General features: G+C 48.1%; 1 protein-coding gene across 4 annotated transcripts in view; it reads left to right on the plus strand.

Moving 5' to 3' along the window:
* Window positions 1-17,621, plus strand: part of ADCK1 (aarF domain containing kinase 1) — a 109,587-nt gene that overhangs the window by 72,618 nt on the left and 19,348 nt on the right. For all 4 annotated transcript variants that reach the window (XM_061182757.1, XM_061182761.1, XM_061182760.1 and 1 more), the window contains 2 exons: window positions 8,059-8,217; window positions 14,847-14,963. In XM_061182757.1, coding sequence (XP_061038740.1) covers window positions 8,059-8,217; window positions 14,847-14,963 — 276 coding nt within the window. The remainder of the gene's footprint in view (window positions 1-8,058; window positions 8,218-14,846; window positions 14,964-17,621) is intronic.

Raw genomic sequence — 17,621 nt, forward strand, 5'->3', positions numbered from 1 at the left:
ACATCCAATGAAAACAACGTAAAGAAGAGAGCACTGTCAGTTATCTAGCATCCCAACTGATACAGCCACTAGTCTGCGTGATGAAGCACCTCAAAACGTAGTGGCTTAAAACACCAGTCGTGTATTTTGCTCATGACTCTGCAATCTGGGCAGGGTGTGGTAGAGAGACTCATCTCTGTTTTATGTGGCGCCAGCTGCGGTGGCTTAACTGCAACAGGAGGACCCACTCACACGGCTGGCAAGTTGGTTCTGGCTGTTGGCTGGGAGCTGTGGGTCAGGGCCTTAGATCCTCACCAAGGCCTCTCCAAGGCTGGTTGGGCTTCCTCACAGCATGGTGGCTGGGTTCTAAGAGGGAGTGTCCCAAGAGAATAAGGCTGAAAGCACATCATAGTTTTATGACCTAGCCGTGGCAGTCACACAGGTTACTTCTTCCTTACTTTATTGGTAAGAGCAAGAGTCACAAAGTCCCCCTTGGTTTAAGAGGCAGGGAAATAGACTCTACCTCTTGATGGGGGAGTGGCACGGTTCCAGAAGAGCATTAGAGTGGGAGGTATTGTTGCAGCCATTTTGGAAAATATAGTCTGTCAGAATTACTTCATGTTGTCATATGCAATATAAATTTGTAAAGCTCTGAAAAGAGTATTTTGGATTTGGCGACTTAGAGTTCTTGGGAAGAGGAGGGAGAGTGGGGTGAGCGGGGTGGAAGAGAATTGAGGCCTCAGGGAGCAGAGACGGTTAATGTAGACTACTCTTTTCATGTTTAGCCATGGATGGTGGGGGAGGGTGAGCGTAGTGGTTAGAGCAGAGCACAGGATTAGCGGTGGGGACCTGGGGCAGGCTGTAGCTGATGGGGAAGCGGCAGCGGAGTTGGGGACTTGGAGATTTAGGAGAGAGAAGATAAATCTGGTTTAGGAGGAGCCTGGAGGGATTGGGCTCCAAGGACACAGGTGGAAACGTTAGGCTTTGGCAGCCTTTGTTTGAGGCTAGAGGAAGGTAGTAAGGCTGGGTACAGATGAGTGAGTGGGGCAGAGGGGGAAGGTGGGGAAAGTGGACAGCTGAGTTGTACCAGCCTGTTAGCCTCTATTTTTTCTCTGAAGTAGGAGGTAAGACCATCTGTTGAGAAAGAGGGGGTAGGAGGTGGCATGGAGGCTTGAGCGGGGAAATGAAGGTTTGGAATATTGCTGAGTGCAGTGGAAAAGGGAGCTGACCGGGACTCGGGAGCGGGGTTGCCGAGTGGCATTGGGCAGCCACCTGGAAACCTTAGTTTTCTGAAGCATCAGTCAGTAGCTATGGAACAGCCATAGATGCAAGTGCAGTGTGAGTCTTGGAGGATCCCTGGGTGTCCTGGGACCCAGCAGCCATGCCTGCATTAGCTGGGAACCTGTCTCTGCCCGGTGGTGCCGGCAGACCCACTGGGGCTGGGAGGACAGCTGACATCTTTTCTCTCTTTTCTCTGCTCAGAGCCTCACTGCTCCCTAAGTAATGGTGGCCGTAAGGTCAATATCAATAATAGCAGTGATAAAAATTTGGCATCTTCCTCCCTGAGATAAGCATCAGATGCTTTTCGTGGAAATTACCAGCCCTGTGACTATGTGCAGAGCACAGAGTGGCTCCTTCGCAGTGGCTGGGGCTGGGATCGCGAGGCAGATCAGAGAGCCGCACTCACAGCCTTCAGGAGAGAAGCTGGAAATGAGGCCTGAGGTCACCACCTCCATGGACCGTCAGCGTTAGCAGCAGCACAGAGTGGTACTGCCTTGTCACTGGGCTTGGCCTCTGGTGGGAAAAAGTCCCATCTGGTCACCCTTCTCTGCTTTACAACTAAGAGGTGCCAACTGGAAAGCTCATTTTGTTTTATATTTGAAATGAGTATTACTATTTTTTTCCCAAGTCCAGACCTAAATGGTGCCTTGATTTTAGGAATGACACGTGCTCCAGTGCGCTTGGTAGGAAAAAAATGATTTCTAGGAGGCATTAGGGCTATCATACCCACCAGAAACTTAGAGACAGAGGGGAGGCAAAGCTACTTTTCTGCAGAGCCTTCTGGTGTTTCTTTTCATGCCAATTCCAGGTATTGTGTGTCCTCATGCTTCTCTCCCACTGCCCACTATTGTCTCTCTCTCATCTCCAACCCTGTGATTGATCACAGCCTGTTCTTGAGAGGAAGAAAATCTGATTAAAGTAGTTCATACTAAGGAGAGAGTGGCTAATAGGCTTAACCTCTGGATATTTGCAGTTTAAGAAGTGGGCTTGTAAATCCAAACACATATCTGCTGTGAGGATAGAGGTTTGCAAGAATGAGACTTTTGAGAATAAGGAGGTGGGGGCTACTAGCTATATCAGTTAGTATGCTTTTAACTGCATGTATCAGGAAATCCAACTAAAAGTGGTATAAATAATAGTAACCTATATTATCTTACATTACAAGACATCTGGAAGTAGGGTCAGCTGTTTCAAGGTTGACTAATCTATCACTTCTTTGTGGTTTTTAAGGACCTACGTTCTTTATGTCTTCCACTCTGCCAGCTCAGCTTCCTGGCGTGTCCTTCTAAGGTAGTGCCCCTCATAGCTGCAAAACAGCTGCGGGGTTCCTGCTATTACAAGTAGATGACGTCCAGATGCTAGAGAGGGCCTGTTTCTTCCCTCATATTAAAAAGTAGCCCCTTAATAGAATTCCTTTCAGTTTTCATTGGCCAGAAGCAGGCCCACATCCCCAAGCCTGAATCAGTCTTGGCAAGAGGATTGGGACCACTTTGATTGGCTTAGACCAATCATGATTTGCCTTCTCAGGCTAAGGCCTGCCTTCCTTGAAGGACAAGAAAGATGCAGAAAATTGAGGTTCTGTTAGCCAGGAAGTTGGCACCCAATAGCACGTGCCACCCTGGTGTTTTGTGTCTCCTCCTCTTGGGGAAGGGGATGGTCTCGGTGATAGCTGTTGACCAGTGCTAGAGAAACAGAGACTGACCCTCAGTAAATGGTGATGAACCTTATGGTGTCGGTGACTTTGCACAAAAGAGAAAGGCACAGCCAAGGGTGTTTTCAGCTTTGTCATTATCACCTGATATTGTCCCTTTAATAGTTGGGGCAACTCTACTTCTAGATGCACGGCCAGTGACTCTTATTGATTTGAGTGGCTGTCCAGAGCCAGACTAATTGGGCCCAGAGATTGGAACAGTGATTCAGCAGCAAGGGGAGAACTGACAAGGCAGAGTCTGTCTGCTGGCGGGCTGGCTTTGCAGCAGTTCTTGCCTGCCCACGATAGCAGGGAGCTTAGCAGGCCGGGTCTCACTGCCACGCTCACTGTTTGAGAACAGGATAGGACTCAGTTGACCCATGAGGCAGTAATAAGACCATCATTCCCAGGTCCCAATAGCACTATCCTGTATCACTCCCTGTTATCTCTTAAGCTTCTGAAATTGATGATGAACACCCCCGTGCTCTATCACCCCCTAAAGAATCTAACTCATGGCCAGGCACCCTGCCCTTCATGTACCACCTGTCCCCAAGGTGCTCTGCAGCATTAGGGTAGAACTCTCTGATCTGAGCACCAGAATCCCATCCACCATTTGATGTCATCCAGCCCATACCAAGGGACTCTAAAAGTAAAGACCTGTGACAGTTATGTTTTTGATTTTTTTTGAACAACATTTTCAATGCATGCTGTCTGTCATCTTGTTTCTTTTCTGAATGTGTTGATTGAGCAGTGGGTGGCTAGGTAATGTTTGTGTTGGCACAGAATCCAACAGCTGATTTTATTTTTTTAAAATACATTTTTAAAAGCCCCAGAGATGTAGACCATCCCATGGAAACTTCTCTTCACCCTGTAATTCTGCTTTCTAAAAAGTATGCACTTTAATAACTTATCAGAACAAAGATAAACCCCATGAATGGTAAGCTATTTACATCACTCTGAACTGATTTTCGATCCTTGTCGAACATCCATTTTTACCAGTTCAGATCCGGGTAGGCCTTCTATTTAGTGTCCTGTTTTTCCATAGAACATTATTTCTTTTATAATATATAATAACTTGATAGCAGTATCTCGAATTTCAGTTGCATTTTACAGTTTACAAAGCTCTTTTTATGCCTTATCTCAAGCTTCCTATTGTATTGTCCTGTATTGTATTGCCTGAGACAGGGCTGCATAAAGAAAGAAGTGAAAAAAAAAACAAACCAACACGTGGGTCCAAGTCCTGCATTTGAAATTAAAAGCTATGTGACCTTGAGAAATGCTTTAACCTCTTGGATCTGATTCCCTTCTCTGTGAAATGGGCAAGAAGAGGAAGAAATGAGAGCATGTATATAAAGTGCCTCATAGCGCAGTGCCTATGCCTGGATAATGATAATTCCCTTTTTTTTTTTTTTTTTTTTTGCTATTATAAATAGCAGTCACTAGTTTTCAAACTTTTATGTGACTCTCAATTTTTCCATTACATTTCTGTGTGGCTCATAATTTATTTTTCCTACTGTGAGCCAATAGCCCTATAGGAGAATGATTTCATTATTCTACCTTGAAGGAAGTATTAATTGTTGAATATACCTTGATTGATTAACAAGACTCCAAATCAAGTAGAAGATTCTCAGGCATCTTAAAACTGTGGTTCCCCAAAATTCAGAGGTAGTCCTTTCTCCACCAAAATCTTAGAGGCATAAAAACTTAATGCATTTGGGTAATGCACATGTGAACATATAATTATTTCTGGGGAGAGGGCAAACCTTCTGGAATGTTCATTTATTCATTCACTCATTCATTCATGTGAATATTCAGTAAACATCTGCTGGTTATTGAGTATGTGCTAGGCACTGGTGGAAAATTGGCTGCTGGAAGAATTTTATGGAGAAGATAAATTTGGGAGAAAAATCAAAAAGTCAAATTGATAACAACACCTGTTTTGTTTTCGTTGGTTGCATCTGTTGTCAAAAAAGAAAAACTTGAATCTACTTAGGGCAGGCTCTTAAGAAGGGAATTGAATAAAAACAGAAGGTGAAACTGAGGAGTTTTATTTTATTTTCCCAAGCCAAGAAAAGTCTAAAGTGACAGCAGCCCAAACCATTTTAGACTTGGACCAGGCAACTTTTAACCTGACCCCTCTCCCCACCCACTGTGAAGTTCAAGGGGTTGATAACCCCCCTGAATTATGTACAAAATTATGGGAGTATTTACATTTTCTGGGCTTCATAGCTGGCATCAAAATTTCAAATTGGTGACTTCCTATAAAGGAGATGGTGTCCTATAAAGCTAAGAACCCCTGACTTCCATTCAAACAGACCTTCTCATTTTAAAGTAACCAAGGAAGTGACAGGCCAACCACCACAGAATGCTTTTGAGACTGGTTTTATGAGTAGTGCAAAGTTTTTTGGGTTATGAATTAGTTTACTAATTAGTTATTAGCAATTAATATCAATCAATAAAGTCTTTGGCTGCTTTTATGATTCATGACATTAAGTATTAATAATAATCAATAGTACTAGTAATGACTAATCACATAATTGATTAGTAACAGAAGAGTCTTTAAAGTGCCTTTCAGTGCTGTTTGGATATTAATGATAATTAAAAATTTCACAAATAACAGTGACCATACAAATGATGAGGAGTTATTGTGTGGCCAGAAGCCTCATCTCCTGGTATAGACTCCACTGGGCTACATGTGGGTCTCTGTGTATACCTACGTCTGGTCCAAAGTCATTACCAAGAAGGTAATCAGTACATTTTGACTGAACAAATGAGTGAGACTCACTGTGGCTCCTTCCTTGTCCCTCCTGGGTGAGAAGCTCTGGAATCTAGGTTGGAGCAAAACACCCAAGAGTGTTCTTGCTTGAACTCAGAGCCCAGAGATTGGAATTCAGGGGCCTTGGATGACAGGTGTGCCCTTGGCCTGGGCCGGGCAGGTGCTTCTGTTTCCTGTGCACCAGCTCTGCCTCCCCTTTGGTGACAGCTGAGGGCCATCTGAGGGCACGGTGACGAGACGGGACTCCCGGCTCTGACACATGCGGCCTGGGCCTCACTGTTGCCACCTCTTCCTTCTTGTTTCGTGTGATGGAAACAGAAACAAAACATAAACTAAATCGATTATCATAAGGTCACAGGTCTAGCCCCTGAAAGACTAGACAAGACTTAAAGGAAATTAGACTGCAGCCGAATGTAATTAAAAAGGGTTTGAGAGAAATTGAGTATAATAACCCTGTGTGATGATTCTTTTAGAATGGCGTCTGGTACATTGCCTTGGACATAGGATTTAAAAACAAAGCTGTGAAATGCCTTGTAGTTAATGGCCCTACTTTAGATTTATTTCTTTGTGCTGCATGTGCCTAGTACAGTGTTGGACATCATATCATAGACCAGGGCAAACAGAAACATGAGACAAGGCTCATAGCTGGGGCTCAGTAAGGCCTTCTGGATAGACTGGGTGGTGTCTTGGTCAGCTCAGGCTGCCATAACAAAATACCATAGACTGGGAGGCGTAAATGACAGACACTTATTTCTCACAGTTCTAGAGGCTGGGAAGTCTAAGATCAAGGTGCCAGCTGATTCGGTTCCTGGTAGGAGCCTCTTCCTGGCTTGTAGACAGATGGCTGCCTTCTCCCTGTGTCCTCACCTGGTGAAGAAGCGGAGAGCTCTGGTCTCTCTTTCTCTTCTTATAAGGACACTAATCTTGTCACAGGGGCCCTACTTTCATGAGCTCATCTAGACCCAATTACTTCCCAAAGGCCCCACCTCCAAACACCATCACCCTGAGGTTAGGGCTTAACATATGAATTTGGGGGCTACATAAGCATTAAGTCCATAACAGATGGGGAAGGTCTCTTGGTACCAATAAGCCCATGGTTCTTTAGTTCTTGTTCCTTATCTTTCTGCTCTAGCCAGGGCTAGAGATGGGGATTCTCAGAGAACTTGAACCATAATCTATACCAAGAATTACTGGGAGGATCTGTCAGTGGTTCTCCCCAGACCCGACTTTGAACACCAACAGGAGGGCTTATAGAAGAACAGGAGAGGTGCCTTCTGCATCCCTCCCTCTCCCCACCCCCCACCGCCCCAATGCTGGAACATCCCCCATGTCCCTGGCATCACCCTTGCTTACCCACTACAGTGCTGTAGTCTGTGAACTTGTGAGACCATCTCAAATCCAGAGCTCCAGTGGTGGGGTAGCCTCAGAACTGAGTCCCTGCCCACGGAGGGGCAGTGGTGTGCTCTGCAGATGTCTCTGGGCTCTTGTTCTCTGCCAGTGATGTTTGTTTCACATAATTAAACTGACAACTGAAATGCCAGGTAAGTCTTCTGAAACTCACTCTTTCATCATGTCCTGACTCAAGAGTGCACAGTGGGCCCAGATTTCCAAAAATCCAAGCTTTTTACCCAAGTGGTCAAATCCCTTATCTCTTACTCCTTTTGTCTTATCCAACCTTGGTTTCTTATTCCAATTTGATTTTTTATCATGAAATATTTTAGATGTATTCAATACAAAAAGCATAGAGAATAATATAAATGCTCAGGTACCAACCACTCAGCCTAAGAAATAAATAAAATGTAGCTGCTGCCCCCTCCCAGCCCTTTATAAACAGGACCACGAAGCACAAATCTGGGAGAAGCAAAGGCAGCAATTCAGCAACGTGCTTAAGCACAAGGGTTTTGGGGCCGGGTAGACCCAAGGGGAATTCTGGCTCTGCTTCCTTGCTGGGCAAATTCAGGAAAATCACATAGCCTCTCAGAGCCTCAACTTTCTTAATCTGTAAAATGCAGATGATAAGGGTGTGTACCTCCCAGAGACACTGTGAAGAATAAATGGAGGAATAAGGCAGGTAATAGTGCTTACCCAGTGCTGGGCAAGTGGGGAATGCTCAGTAAATGGTGGTGGCGGCTTCTGCTCGCGGCTGTTGGGCTTTCATAATCTTGGGTTTGGTCTACAGAGATGGGCCCCAGGGGAGCCGTTTCCCCACCCACCCTTACTCCAGGGGCGGCCTGGGGACTTGTCAACGCCCAGACCCAGGCAGGAGGACAGAGAATGTACCTCCCTTGGTGGGGGCCATGGACAGACTGATGGGGTGCTTGATGGGTTTTAGGTGCTCGTCCTGGCTGTGAAGCAGCTATTTCCAGAGTTTGAGTTCATGTGGTTGGTGGATGAAGCCAAGAAGAACCTGCCTTTGGAGCTGGATTTCCTCAACGAGGGGAGGAACGCCGAGAAAGTGGCCCAAATGCTCAAGCACTTTGACTTCTTAAAGGTAGGAGGTCAGGGCCATGGGGCCCTGGTGATCGGGAGGAAGAGGGCAGGGGAAAACTGGTCCCAGCCCTGAGCATCCCCCCTTGGAAGACATGAGCGGGGACATCTCCTTCCTGAGTCTTCTCTCTGAGGGTGACTGATTTGTCACCCTGGTGATGCACATTAAAGCCCTTGAAGGCAAAGTTATTGATACAAATTAGCAAAGGGGATTGTTGACTTTTTGGACAAATATTTTTTTATTAAATGACCTACAATTGCAAGACCTTGAGCACTCCTGAGGGCCTGTAAGCCATGGTTTCCACCTCCATGAACCATGGGATGATGACATTGATGATGGTGATGATGATAGCTAACGCTACTATACTCTGGCACTGTTCCTAAAACTTTACCTATATTACATCAGCTCATTGAATATGCAGGTCTCTATCACACAACACATGTGTCCTAGAAATCTCCACAGTATGCAAAATCGCACAACAGAAACCACAAGGTTTATGGGCAAAATAGGGTTAGGCTTACAACATTCAAAAATGTCACCAGTGACCCAGAAAATAAAAGCGGATAGGAACCTAATGAAATGGTAGCATAGTTTTACACATGATAAGTGGCTAAGAAATACATAAGACCACAGTACACACGCCACTTTACTTGACACGGGCTTGCGGAAGTGGGCATCAGAAGAGTGGCTGCTTAGGAGTTACTGTGAAGAGGTGGAAGGAGGGTCATCTGAAATTGGACAGCAGTTGTGACACCAGTTATGGGTGAGTGTAACCCATAACACACGTGGTAATGTTTGAGGTGTGTCTGCTTTGTGTATTCCTGTGTGGATGAGCTGGATGCAGTTTTCTGCATTTCTGAGTATTTCTCGCAGATGATACTGCACATAAGTGAATGTAAAATTTGTGTTATGATCAAATTGTTCCCTAATTTATCAGTCACATTGGAACAGATTTGTGTTTTCAAGTATTTACTAGAACTGCTGGTGTGATAGGAGACACTTACTGTGGGAAACAACATCAAATGACACAGAGTCCCAGCTCAGTGAGAGGTCCTGCTCTAAGGATTCAGAAGAAGGGGCTCCTGTGGGGAGCAGGGCAGGGAAGGCTCTGCTGAGGAGTTGGCCTTGGAGCTGGTCTTTGAGGACTGTCCTGAGGTTCCCCACAGGGCCCGTGGAGGTCGGAGTGAGAGAGATGCATGCCCACGCCACTGCTCTTCCAACACATTTTGTCCATGGTGGGGCTTGGATTCATTTTCCGGGGGTACCGCTTCATCACAGCAGTGCAGGGGTTGGGTCCCTCTGGTAGTCTACATGGAGAGATTGACTTTCAACTCTTGGAAGAGATCAACCCTTTGCTCTTCACTGGGGAGGCCTGGAGAATGTGGGAGGGGGAGGCCCAGGGCTCCAGGTACTAGTTCTGGAGCAAACAGTCAAGTGGGGCTTTTCCTGGGGAGGGTGTCTCAGCATGTGGACTGGAAGGTCTCTTGCTCTGGACTAAAGTATCCACGTGGCTTCTGAAGACACCCTGAGAAACAGAGACTGTGTTTATACTGTACTTCTGCTATCTGGATTGATTAATAGAGATGAGGAGACTGAGGGTGCATCTACCCTAGCTGCCTGAGAGTCCTAAAGCTTGGTTCACGGGAGGAAGACCTACAACTGTGATGATCAGTGTGGCGTCTTGATACGCTGATTTGGTGGAAGGTGTAGCCACTGGCAAAGTTCAGCTTTTTGAGTGAGTTGGGGGTCAGGTCTGTCAAGATGCCCCCAGTGTGCTTGACTGGCTTTTCCTTAAACAGCCCTACAAGGCAAATGCCATTATTTGTACAGACCCTCTTGCTTGGGCAAATCCAGATGATCTGGTAACATTGCCCCAGCCTTGAGCTTCAAACCACCAGTTCAATGAAAACTTGGCTTTCTAATGCAAGTAATAATATTAACTAATTAGAATAATGCTGTGGGGTCTGAATTATGCTTCCACTTACATATTCCTTTTCTTTCATTCCATTATTCCACATTTATTGAGCATTTCCTGAGCCTGTTGCTGTGCTAGGATCTGGAGGGTACCTAGATGAGTAAGAGATGGTTGGCTCCTGCCTGGGAAGACTTCCCATCTAGTGGGGGACAAACACACAGCATGTTGTTATCGTACAGGTTGGTTAGCACTATGCCAGAGACTGATCTTTGTTTCTGTGGATGCCCAAGAGGAAGTACTTAATTCCACCCAGATAAGGAGCTCAGAGGGGGCTTCCAAGACGTGTTGATTGTACAAAGGGATGGGCAATGTTTACTGAATGTTTCTTCTGTGGCACTGAACACTATGCCGATACTAGGACACTGAATCCTTCCAACAATCATCATCCCATTTTACAGATGGTAGTCTTAGAGGAGAGGAGTTAGGGTACAAACAGGATTTTCTGACTTCAACTCTGAGGCTCGTCTAAGGACATTCTGTTGCCTCTTAGCCGGCAGGGGTGGTCCTCCGCGCCAAGCAGAACCATCTCCTCCACTGTTCCCATGGAAACAGCAAAATCGTCCCCTGGCTGGGGCCAACTAGCATCTGTCAGACCAAGACATGTAATAATAATAATAATAACACAAATTTTTGAAACGAGGATGCCAAATGGGTAAATAATTAGTGTAATGATTTGACCTGCTGCTTCTAAAACCCGCACACCATTCCTAAGACAATGTTAGAATTAAGGCTCCTGAGTAATTAATTTTCTCTAAACACATAACAAGTGGGAAGCAAATTTTGCGTTGCGAACCCAGTTCAGCTCTTAAAACAGGAGATAGATTGCTTTTGCACACTGGCACCCCATCACAACATCTGTGCATAATTAAGCCTCAGCAAAGAGTTTACCTCTCGGTGTGTGAGGCCTCTTCCAGTGGGGTTTAATAACCTCAGCCCTGTGCTATAAATCTCTGAGCCTCAGACAGGCACTGAATGCAAATGTGTCGGGGAGACGGGGAGAAGGCGAGGGGGCAGCCAGGCCGAACGGTCAGACCAGGGCATTTGTAGATCTGGCATCAGCGTGTGTGTATGCTGTGGGGAGGGGACAGGACAAGCAGTGAGGTTTGTGACTGACCGTGGGGACAACTGGGACAAGATAGAGGGAGAAGCCTTACAACCACAGGGTTTGGGACTGGAAGGGATGAGGGTGTATCTGTATATGTGGAGGTGGGGCTTGGTGGGGGGTTGTCTCTTGAGCAGGGGCCACACCAGGGCTTTTTAGTGCTAGGGAAGGGGCCTGGGACACTCCAGAAACTGTGGGCGAACCCTGAGGAGATGAGCATGCATTTGGTGGAACACCATAACTTCCTAAGACTCTCAAAGCTTAAGAAGCGCTGATGTGTAATAATTAGTGTTAGTTAATATTTTTTACATGCCTATGCTGTGTTAGACACTTTTAAAGTGCTTTATGTATATTTACTCTTTAATCCTTATACAGCCCCACAAGGGAAATGCCATTATTAGCTCCATGTCAGCAGCGGGGAAGCTGAGGCCCAGAGAGATGAAGCCACTTGCCCAAGGTTACACGGTTTCCTGGTAAGGGACAGAGGCAGCCTGGCCCCAAGCCTGCATGTTAAACCTCTGAGCTCTTCTCCCTCTATAATAATTTATGGGCGGATCTGAGTTATGCTGAACTGTCTGTTGCATTAGCTCTCAGCCCCGGTTGTGTTTCAGAACCAGTGAAATCCTACGTGGCTGTCATACGGCAGCTGCCGTGTTGAGCTCCAGGACCTCACACATGCTAGTAGGAAGTAAGGAGCGTCGCTTTCCTTGTAACTGTCGTCACCCTTTTACAGTTAGGGAACTGGCACTCAGAGAGGTTATAAAACTTACCCAAGTCACACAGCTTGGAGGTGGCAGAGCAGGGGCTCCAGCCTGACAGTCTGCCTTCAGGTCTATGCTCTGCTCCACTGGGCTCGGCTAATGGGACGACTGTGGCCCTGGATGACGGGGGCTGGCCCGGACAAGCCGGGTGTGCTGACCAAGCACAGGAACAAAGAGGAAGCACAGGGTCAAGGCCAGTTAATGAGGCTGAGGCCAGAGTTTGGGGCTGGAACTTTCCATAATCTGTGCCCTCCTTCCGGGGGTCAGGATTGGCTCTGGTATGGGGGCAGGCAGAGCCTACAGGAGTGGGCCCTCAGCTCTGTGGTGAGGAGTTTAGACGCCAGACCCAGAGGTCCTGATGGCCTCCATGGGGTCAGCAGGCACCCTGGCCAGGAGCCTCTCGGGGTTTATTTTTGTTTGGGCAGGGGACAGCGTGGTTCTTATCGCCTCTTTAAAAATCTTCTCTTTCATTTTCCATTCCTTGATGGAAGAAGCTGAGGAAGGAATGGTGGTGAAACATTGCTGTTGGGGTGAAGTAAATTTCACCTTACAGCCCCAGAGCCTCCTGCTCACATGATGATTTAGGGGCGAGTCACTTGACCTTGTGTCCCCTGTCAAGCCAAGTTTCTCGTAATTGAGCAGGAGGCGCATTTGCATTTTGCAGTCATTTCCATGCTACATCCATCGAGGGGCAACTGCAGCCCTCCCTGAGCTCCCAGGACAGACCCTTCTGCCTCCCATTTTTTTGCTGTCTCTGCTGTTTCAGAGCTAAGCAGCTGAAGCAGGCGCACATTCCATTGGGAGACTGGGTTGGTTGCATCTGGGGGGAGACTGGGGGGAAAGGTGGAAGAGGGGGAACCCAGTACACCGGTGACCCTGACTAACAAGCCCAGGGAGTCTCCAGCTTTGGGGTTTTCTCTCTGGTCTGTGGCTCTTTCTTGGTTGTTTTCCCTGTTGCCCCAGGCGGGCATGGAGGCGGGGTCTGACCTCCAGTTTCCAGAGCCCCAGGCACCCACGGCCAAGCTTGGGTCCCAAACAAAGCAGGGGAAGGACTTAACCCCCAAATGTGTCCCTTTCATTTGGAAGCCACCACCAACAGCAGCAAACTTGCACTCATATTTTTAAAGAGATTTTTTGAAAAATGCCAAGCGAGACTGAATTTTGAGTTCAAAGTAACATAGGGTCACAAATTTCTCTAATGGCCTAGATTTTCAAATGGCAAAAACTGCAGGAAAGGAGCAAACCAAAATGACACCTTGATTTCAGTAGGAACTTTTGTTCCAGGGAGCCCAGGGTGTTCACTTGTATGTATGGCACCTTTTGTCCCCAGAGCTCCTTATTGAGATGGAGCAGGAACAATCTCCTTTCTAATGAGGGAAACTGAGGCATGGAGGAGTTAAGTGTCTGGACTCAGACACAACAGTTGTTAGCAGAACCAGGAACAAGAAAGGTTTCTTGGCTTGAGGGCTGCTATCTTACTGCTAGGTGAGCTTTGGGGGTTGGGATGAGGGAAGTTCTTATTCCCCAAAACACTTGAATTAGGTGCCCTTGCTTCTTCATTTGTAAGTGGAATAAACCCATTAAGTTGTTGGGGAATCATGGCATGCTGAAATCCTGGTCATTCCTCCCTCCTGGCCATGGTGGGACTCATAGGTGTCACTCACTCACATGGCAGCCCAGCAGTCCTTGGTGCAGCCCAATCTCTTGGCTACTCCTGGGGAAATCTGTTCTCTTTTTGGCTGTTGGGTGTCCTTAGAGTCAGAGAGGGTTGGAGAGCATATCAGTTAGGAATGCATTTGTCTGCAGGTAACTGACAGCTCCATTCAGAGTGTCTTAAACAAAAAGGATGTATTTTCCTCACATAGCAAGAAGGCTTGTAGCAGTTGCCTGTTGATATTGTCTCAGTGGTTGACAGTATCAGAGCTGGCATCTCTGTGATTTTCTTAGACTTTTCCTCATGGTTATAAGATAGCTGCTGCAGCTCCAGGTATCACATTCACTCTCAAGGTAGGAAGAGAAGGGTAAGAAGAGTTGCAATATTTACAAACATCCCTTTTTATTAAGAAAATAAAAACCTTCCTACACCCCCTAACAGACCTCCACTTATGTCTCATAAGCCAGAACTATGTCACATGGCCATAATTATTGCAAGGCAGGCAGGGAAAGTATTTAGTTTCCCCTGTCTCGGGGGAAGAGGAGGATTGGGAATAGGTGTTGGGTTAGGCTTCAGCACTGCCTGCCACAGGAGGCTTGTAGGAAACGGGCATGAGAAAACTCATGACTTCATGACTGAAAAATTTATCACTCAGCAAAAATTCATTCATTCAATCATTCATACGTATTATAACACCCATTGCACAGGTGAAGAAACTGAGGCAGAGGGTTTATATTCACATGAGGAGCCTGAAATAAGCCTGGTGTGAGAGAGAAATAGCTTCTAACACCAACTCTGGCTCAGATATGAGAGGTTCCATGCATTTTCCCTTAAGTCCCAGTTTTAGTGTGGGCTCTTCATTGTGTCTGGAAGGCACTGAGGAGGGTGGGAAGCCCTTCTCTGGTCCCCAAGCAGGGGGGGTCACTAAAGGAGGCCTGGCGCCTCGCTGGTGGAGGCGGAACAGCCTACCCTTCTCTCTTGGCCTGCCTCCCGCTTTCCCCACCAATCCCTGCTGGGGGGCCCTTCCCTTCTGTTCCTGGGAGGAACGTGTGCTGATGTCTGGCTCACGTGTCCGTCTGCAGCCCTTGCCCGCAGCTTCCAGCCTCCTGCCTCCTTCTGACCTGCCCTTTCCTATTCCAGGTCCCCCAAATCTACTGGGAGCTGTCCACCAAGCGGGTCCTTCTGATGGAGTTTGTGGATGGCGGGCAGGTCAACGACAGAGACTACATGGAGAGGAACAAGATTGATGTCAATGAGGTAAGGTCAAGGGTGCTTGGCTGCTGGCGAGGGACGCGGGCTTGGGCGGGGCTGCCTAGCAAGGGCAGGTGTGTCTGGGTGAGGTCTCATGGCCTTGAAGTGGGACCTGTTGTCTGAAGAATTATAACATCTCTGAGCACAAAGCAGCCTTCCAGGTCCTCTATGGCAGCTCTCTGACCATCTTCCAGAGCTGGGGTTGGCAGCAGGCAGCGGGGTGGGGCATGTGCTGAGCCCCACCTGCCCCCGCCCAGCAGCTCCTGCCTGGACAGGGGATTACCATCTGTCTTCTTGTGCCATCTGAGCCCCGCAGTGCAGAGAAACTGAAGAACAGTGGTGCAAATCCATGGGACTTAATCCTCTGCCCTGCGGGCCCTGGACGCACCTCCTCCCTCTTCCTGCCCTCCCCAGATCTCCAGGTATCAGGCCAAAAGGGCGCAGCAGTAGCCAGCTAGTGGCCTCGAGCAAAAAAAAGAGGGGCTTCTGTCTCCCGCCTGCCACCTGATTGGCCTCAGAGAAAGCTGACTAGTGGGCTGGGGCCTGTACCCCATTTTCTTCTTCTTGGTTACCATGGGGTCCCACACGTAGGGATGGGGTTGTCCTTTTTCCACCAGCATTTTTTAGTCCCTACTCTGTGCTAGGTGTGAGGGTTCAGAGAGGAACTAGACACAATTCCCTTTGTCAAGGAGTTCCCAGCCTAACATTGGAGTCAGACACACAACTCTATCCTTATAGCCATCTCTCAGGCAACGCAACGAGGGGTGAGCCAGTCCCCAGGGAGCCACAAGGAAGAAGTGCTCACCTCTGCCCCAGGCCAGCTTCCCCAGCGTGTGTGTGTGTGTGAGTTGGGGACGCAGAGGTGGTACTGCAAGGAAGGGTAAAGGAGTGGTGAGGTTTTGCAGGGCTGCAGGCAGATGGTGAAGGCCTTGGGCATGACCCCGAGGTACTGGGGAGTCACTGAAGGGTGAGGAGTGCAGTGACATGACCCCTCTGGCTGGTGGGAGGAAGGAAGGAAAGGGACCAGACCCAGTAGAAGTGAATGCTCTTGGCTACTCCCTCTCGGGCAGCGCACGAAGATGAGCCTGTGGTCCCAGTGGTGGCCCAGAGGAAAAAGCCATACTTTGGTTCAGCAGACGAGCCAGTGGGAACGGCAGGAGAGTGTGCAGATTGTGAGCCCAGGCTTTGGGTGCCTGTGTGGCCTCTGCAATGCGGACGATGATAGCCTTACTTCTAAGAAGGTTGGGAGGACCTCAAGAGTTAGTGCACAACAGTGCTTAGAACAGTGCCTGGTGTATGCTGAGCACTCCAAAATGGCAGCAAGACTGTTGTTTTTGCCCTTTTCTTTGGGCTCTGGCCTTTCCTTCCTCCTCCTTTATCTCCTTTTACAGTTAATGTTTGCTGAATGCCTGACTCCCTGTGCCAGGCCCTTTTCTCCATAATAAACTCAGGAGGGAGGTCTTATTGTCTCCATTTTGCAGATGAGGAATCAGAGATTCAGAGAAGGAAGGTAACTTGCCCAAGGTCACACAGCTAGTAGAGCTAGGATTGAAACCCAAGTCTCTCTGACTCCAGTACTCCTCTTAGTTCATAAAAGGAGGGCCTGCAGCAGAGGGTATGGAGCTGCTGCCAGGAGCATGTTTAGCCACAGCTGGCCTTGGATGCTGGGGACAGCTATTGTCCCCTGACTTAGGGAACTGTGCTCCCAGAACCCTTCAGGGGCCTCTGGATGGGTGGGGAGGCTGGGTGGGCCTCTCTACTCCCTACCCTGCTTCACCCAGGGCAGCTCTGCCATCGCCTGAGTTGCCTATTGGGCTTTTTGGGAAGAGATCTGCTGCTCGGGGGCTGGGGGCAGGGGGAGGATGAGAAAACTACTGTTCCAATTCAGGGGACCCTCAGAGAGATAGCAAATGTCTTTCCCGAGGTCACCTGGCAGTAGTACAACTTGGGGCTTCTGACTCTGCTTCCCTCACTGTTGGCTAGAGGGTGTCTGGGCGGAGCTTCCTGCAGAGGAGGGAGTGGTAAGACCTGCTTGCCCATCTCTTCCTCTTTTGGTTGGGGTGGGGGTATGTCCCTGCATCCAGCCAGGGATCCTTTGTCCTTTGTCCACCAGGACTCTTGAGTACAAAGTCTTTGGCGCCAGTGAGGAGGGGAAGGGAGGGGAGGGGAGAGGAGGGGAGGGGAGGTCACCTCTTGTTTATCCTGAACAGTCTTAAAGGGGAGCAGGGTCTCTCTGCCTGCTGATCAGGAAAGACTCCAGGGGCCTCAGGTTACTGGCATTTAGTTACTGCCAGCTGTGGTGGGCTTTTCATGCCAGCAGCACCCCTAAATTCATTAATCTCTTTGGATCCAGTGAACCCAGGTCTGTAATGGCGTTTAATCAGGCAGCTTTGATTTTCAAAGACAAGTGCAGACAAAGATGTGCTCTGGTGTAGTTGCTTGCTCTTGGCTGAGTGAGGTACCTGGGAGGAGGTTGGAGGTGGCTGGTGGGAGCTGGGGCTGGGTGATGCCCTCTGAGGGCCTGGGCTCATCTGCTCCTGCTTCCAACCCTCTTGAATCAGCTTTGTAGATAAGGCCAGCGTTATGTGCAGAGCAGACCCTTGGTGGACATCCTATTAATTAGCGAACAAATTAAGCCAGTCTCATGCCCTGGATTGGCCTCTA

Source organism: Eubalaena glacialis, chromosome 2, assembly GCF_028564815.1.
Source record: "Eubalaena glacialis isolate mEubGla1 chromosome 2, mEubGla1.1.hap2.+ XY, whole genome shotgun sequence".
NCBI lineage: Eukaryota > Metazoa > Chordata > Mammalia > Artiodactyla > Balaenidae > Eubalaena > Eubalaena glacialis.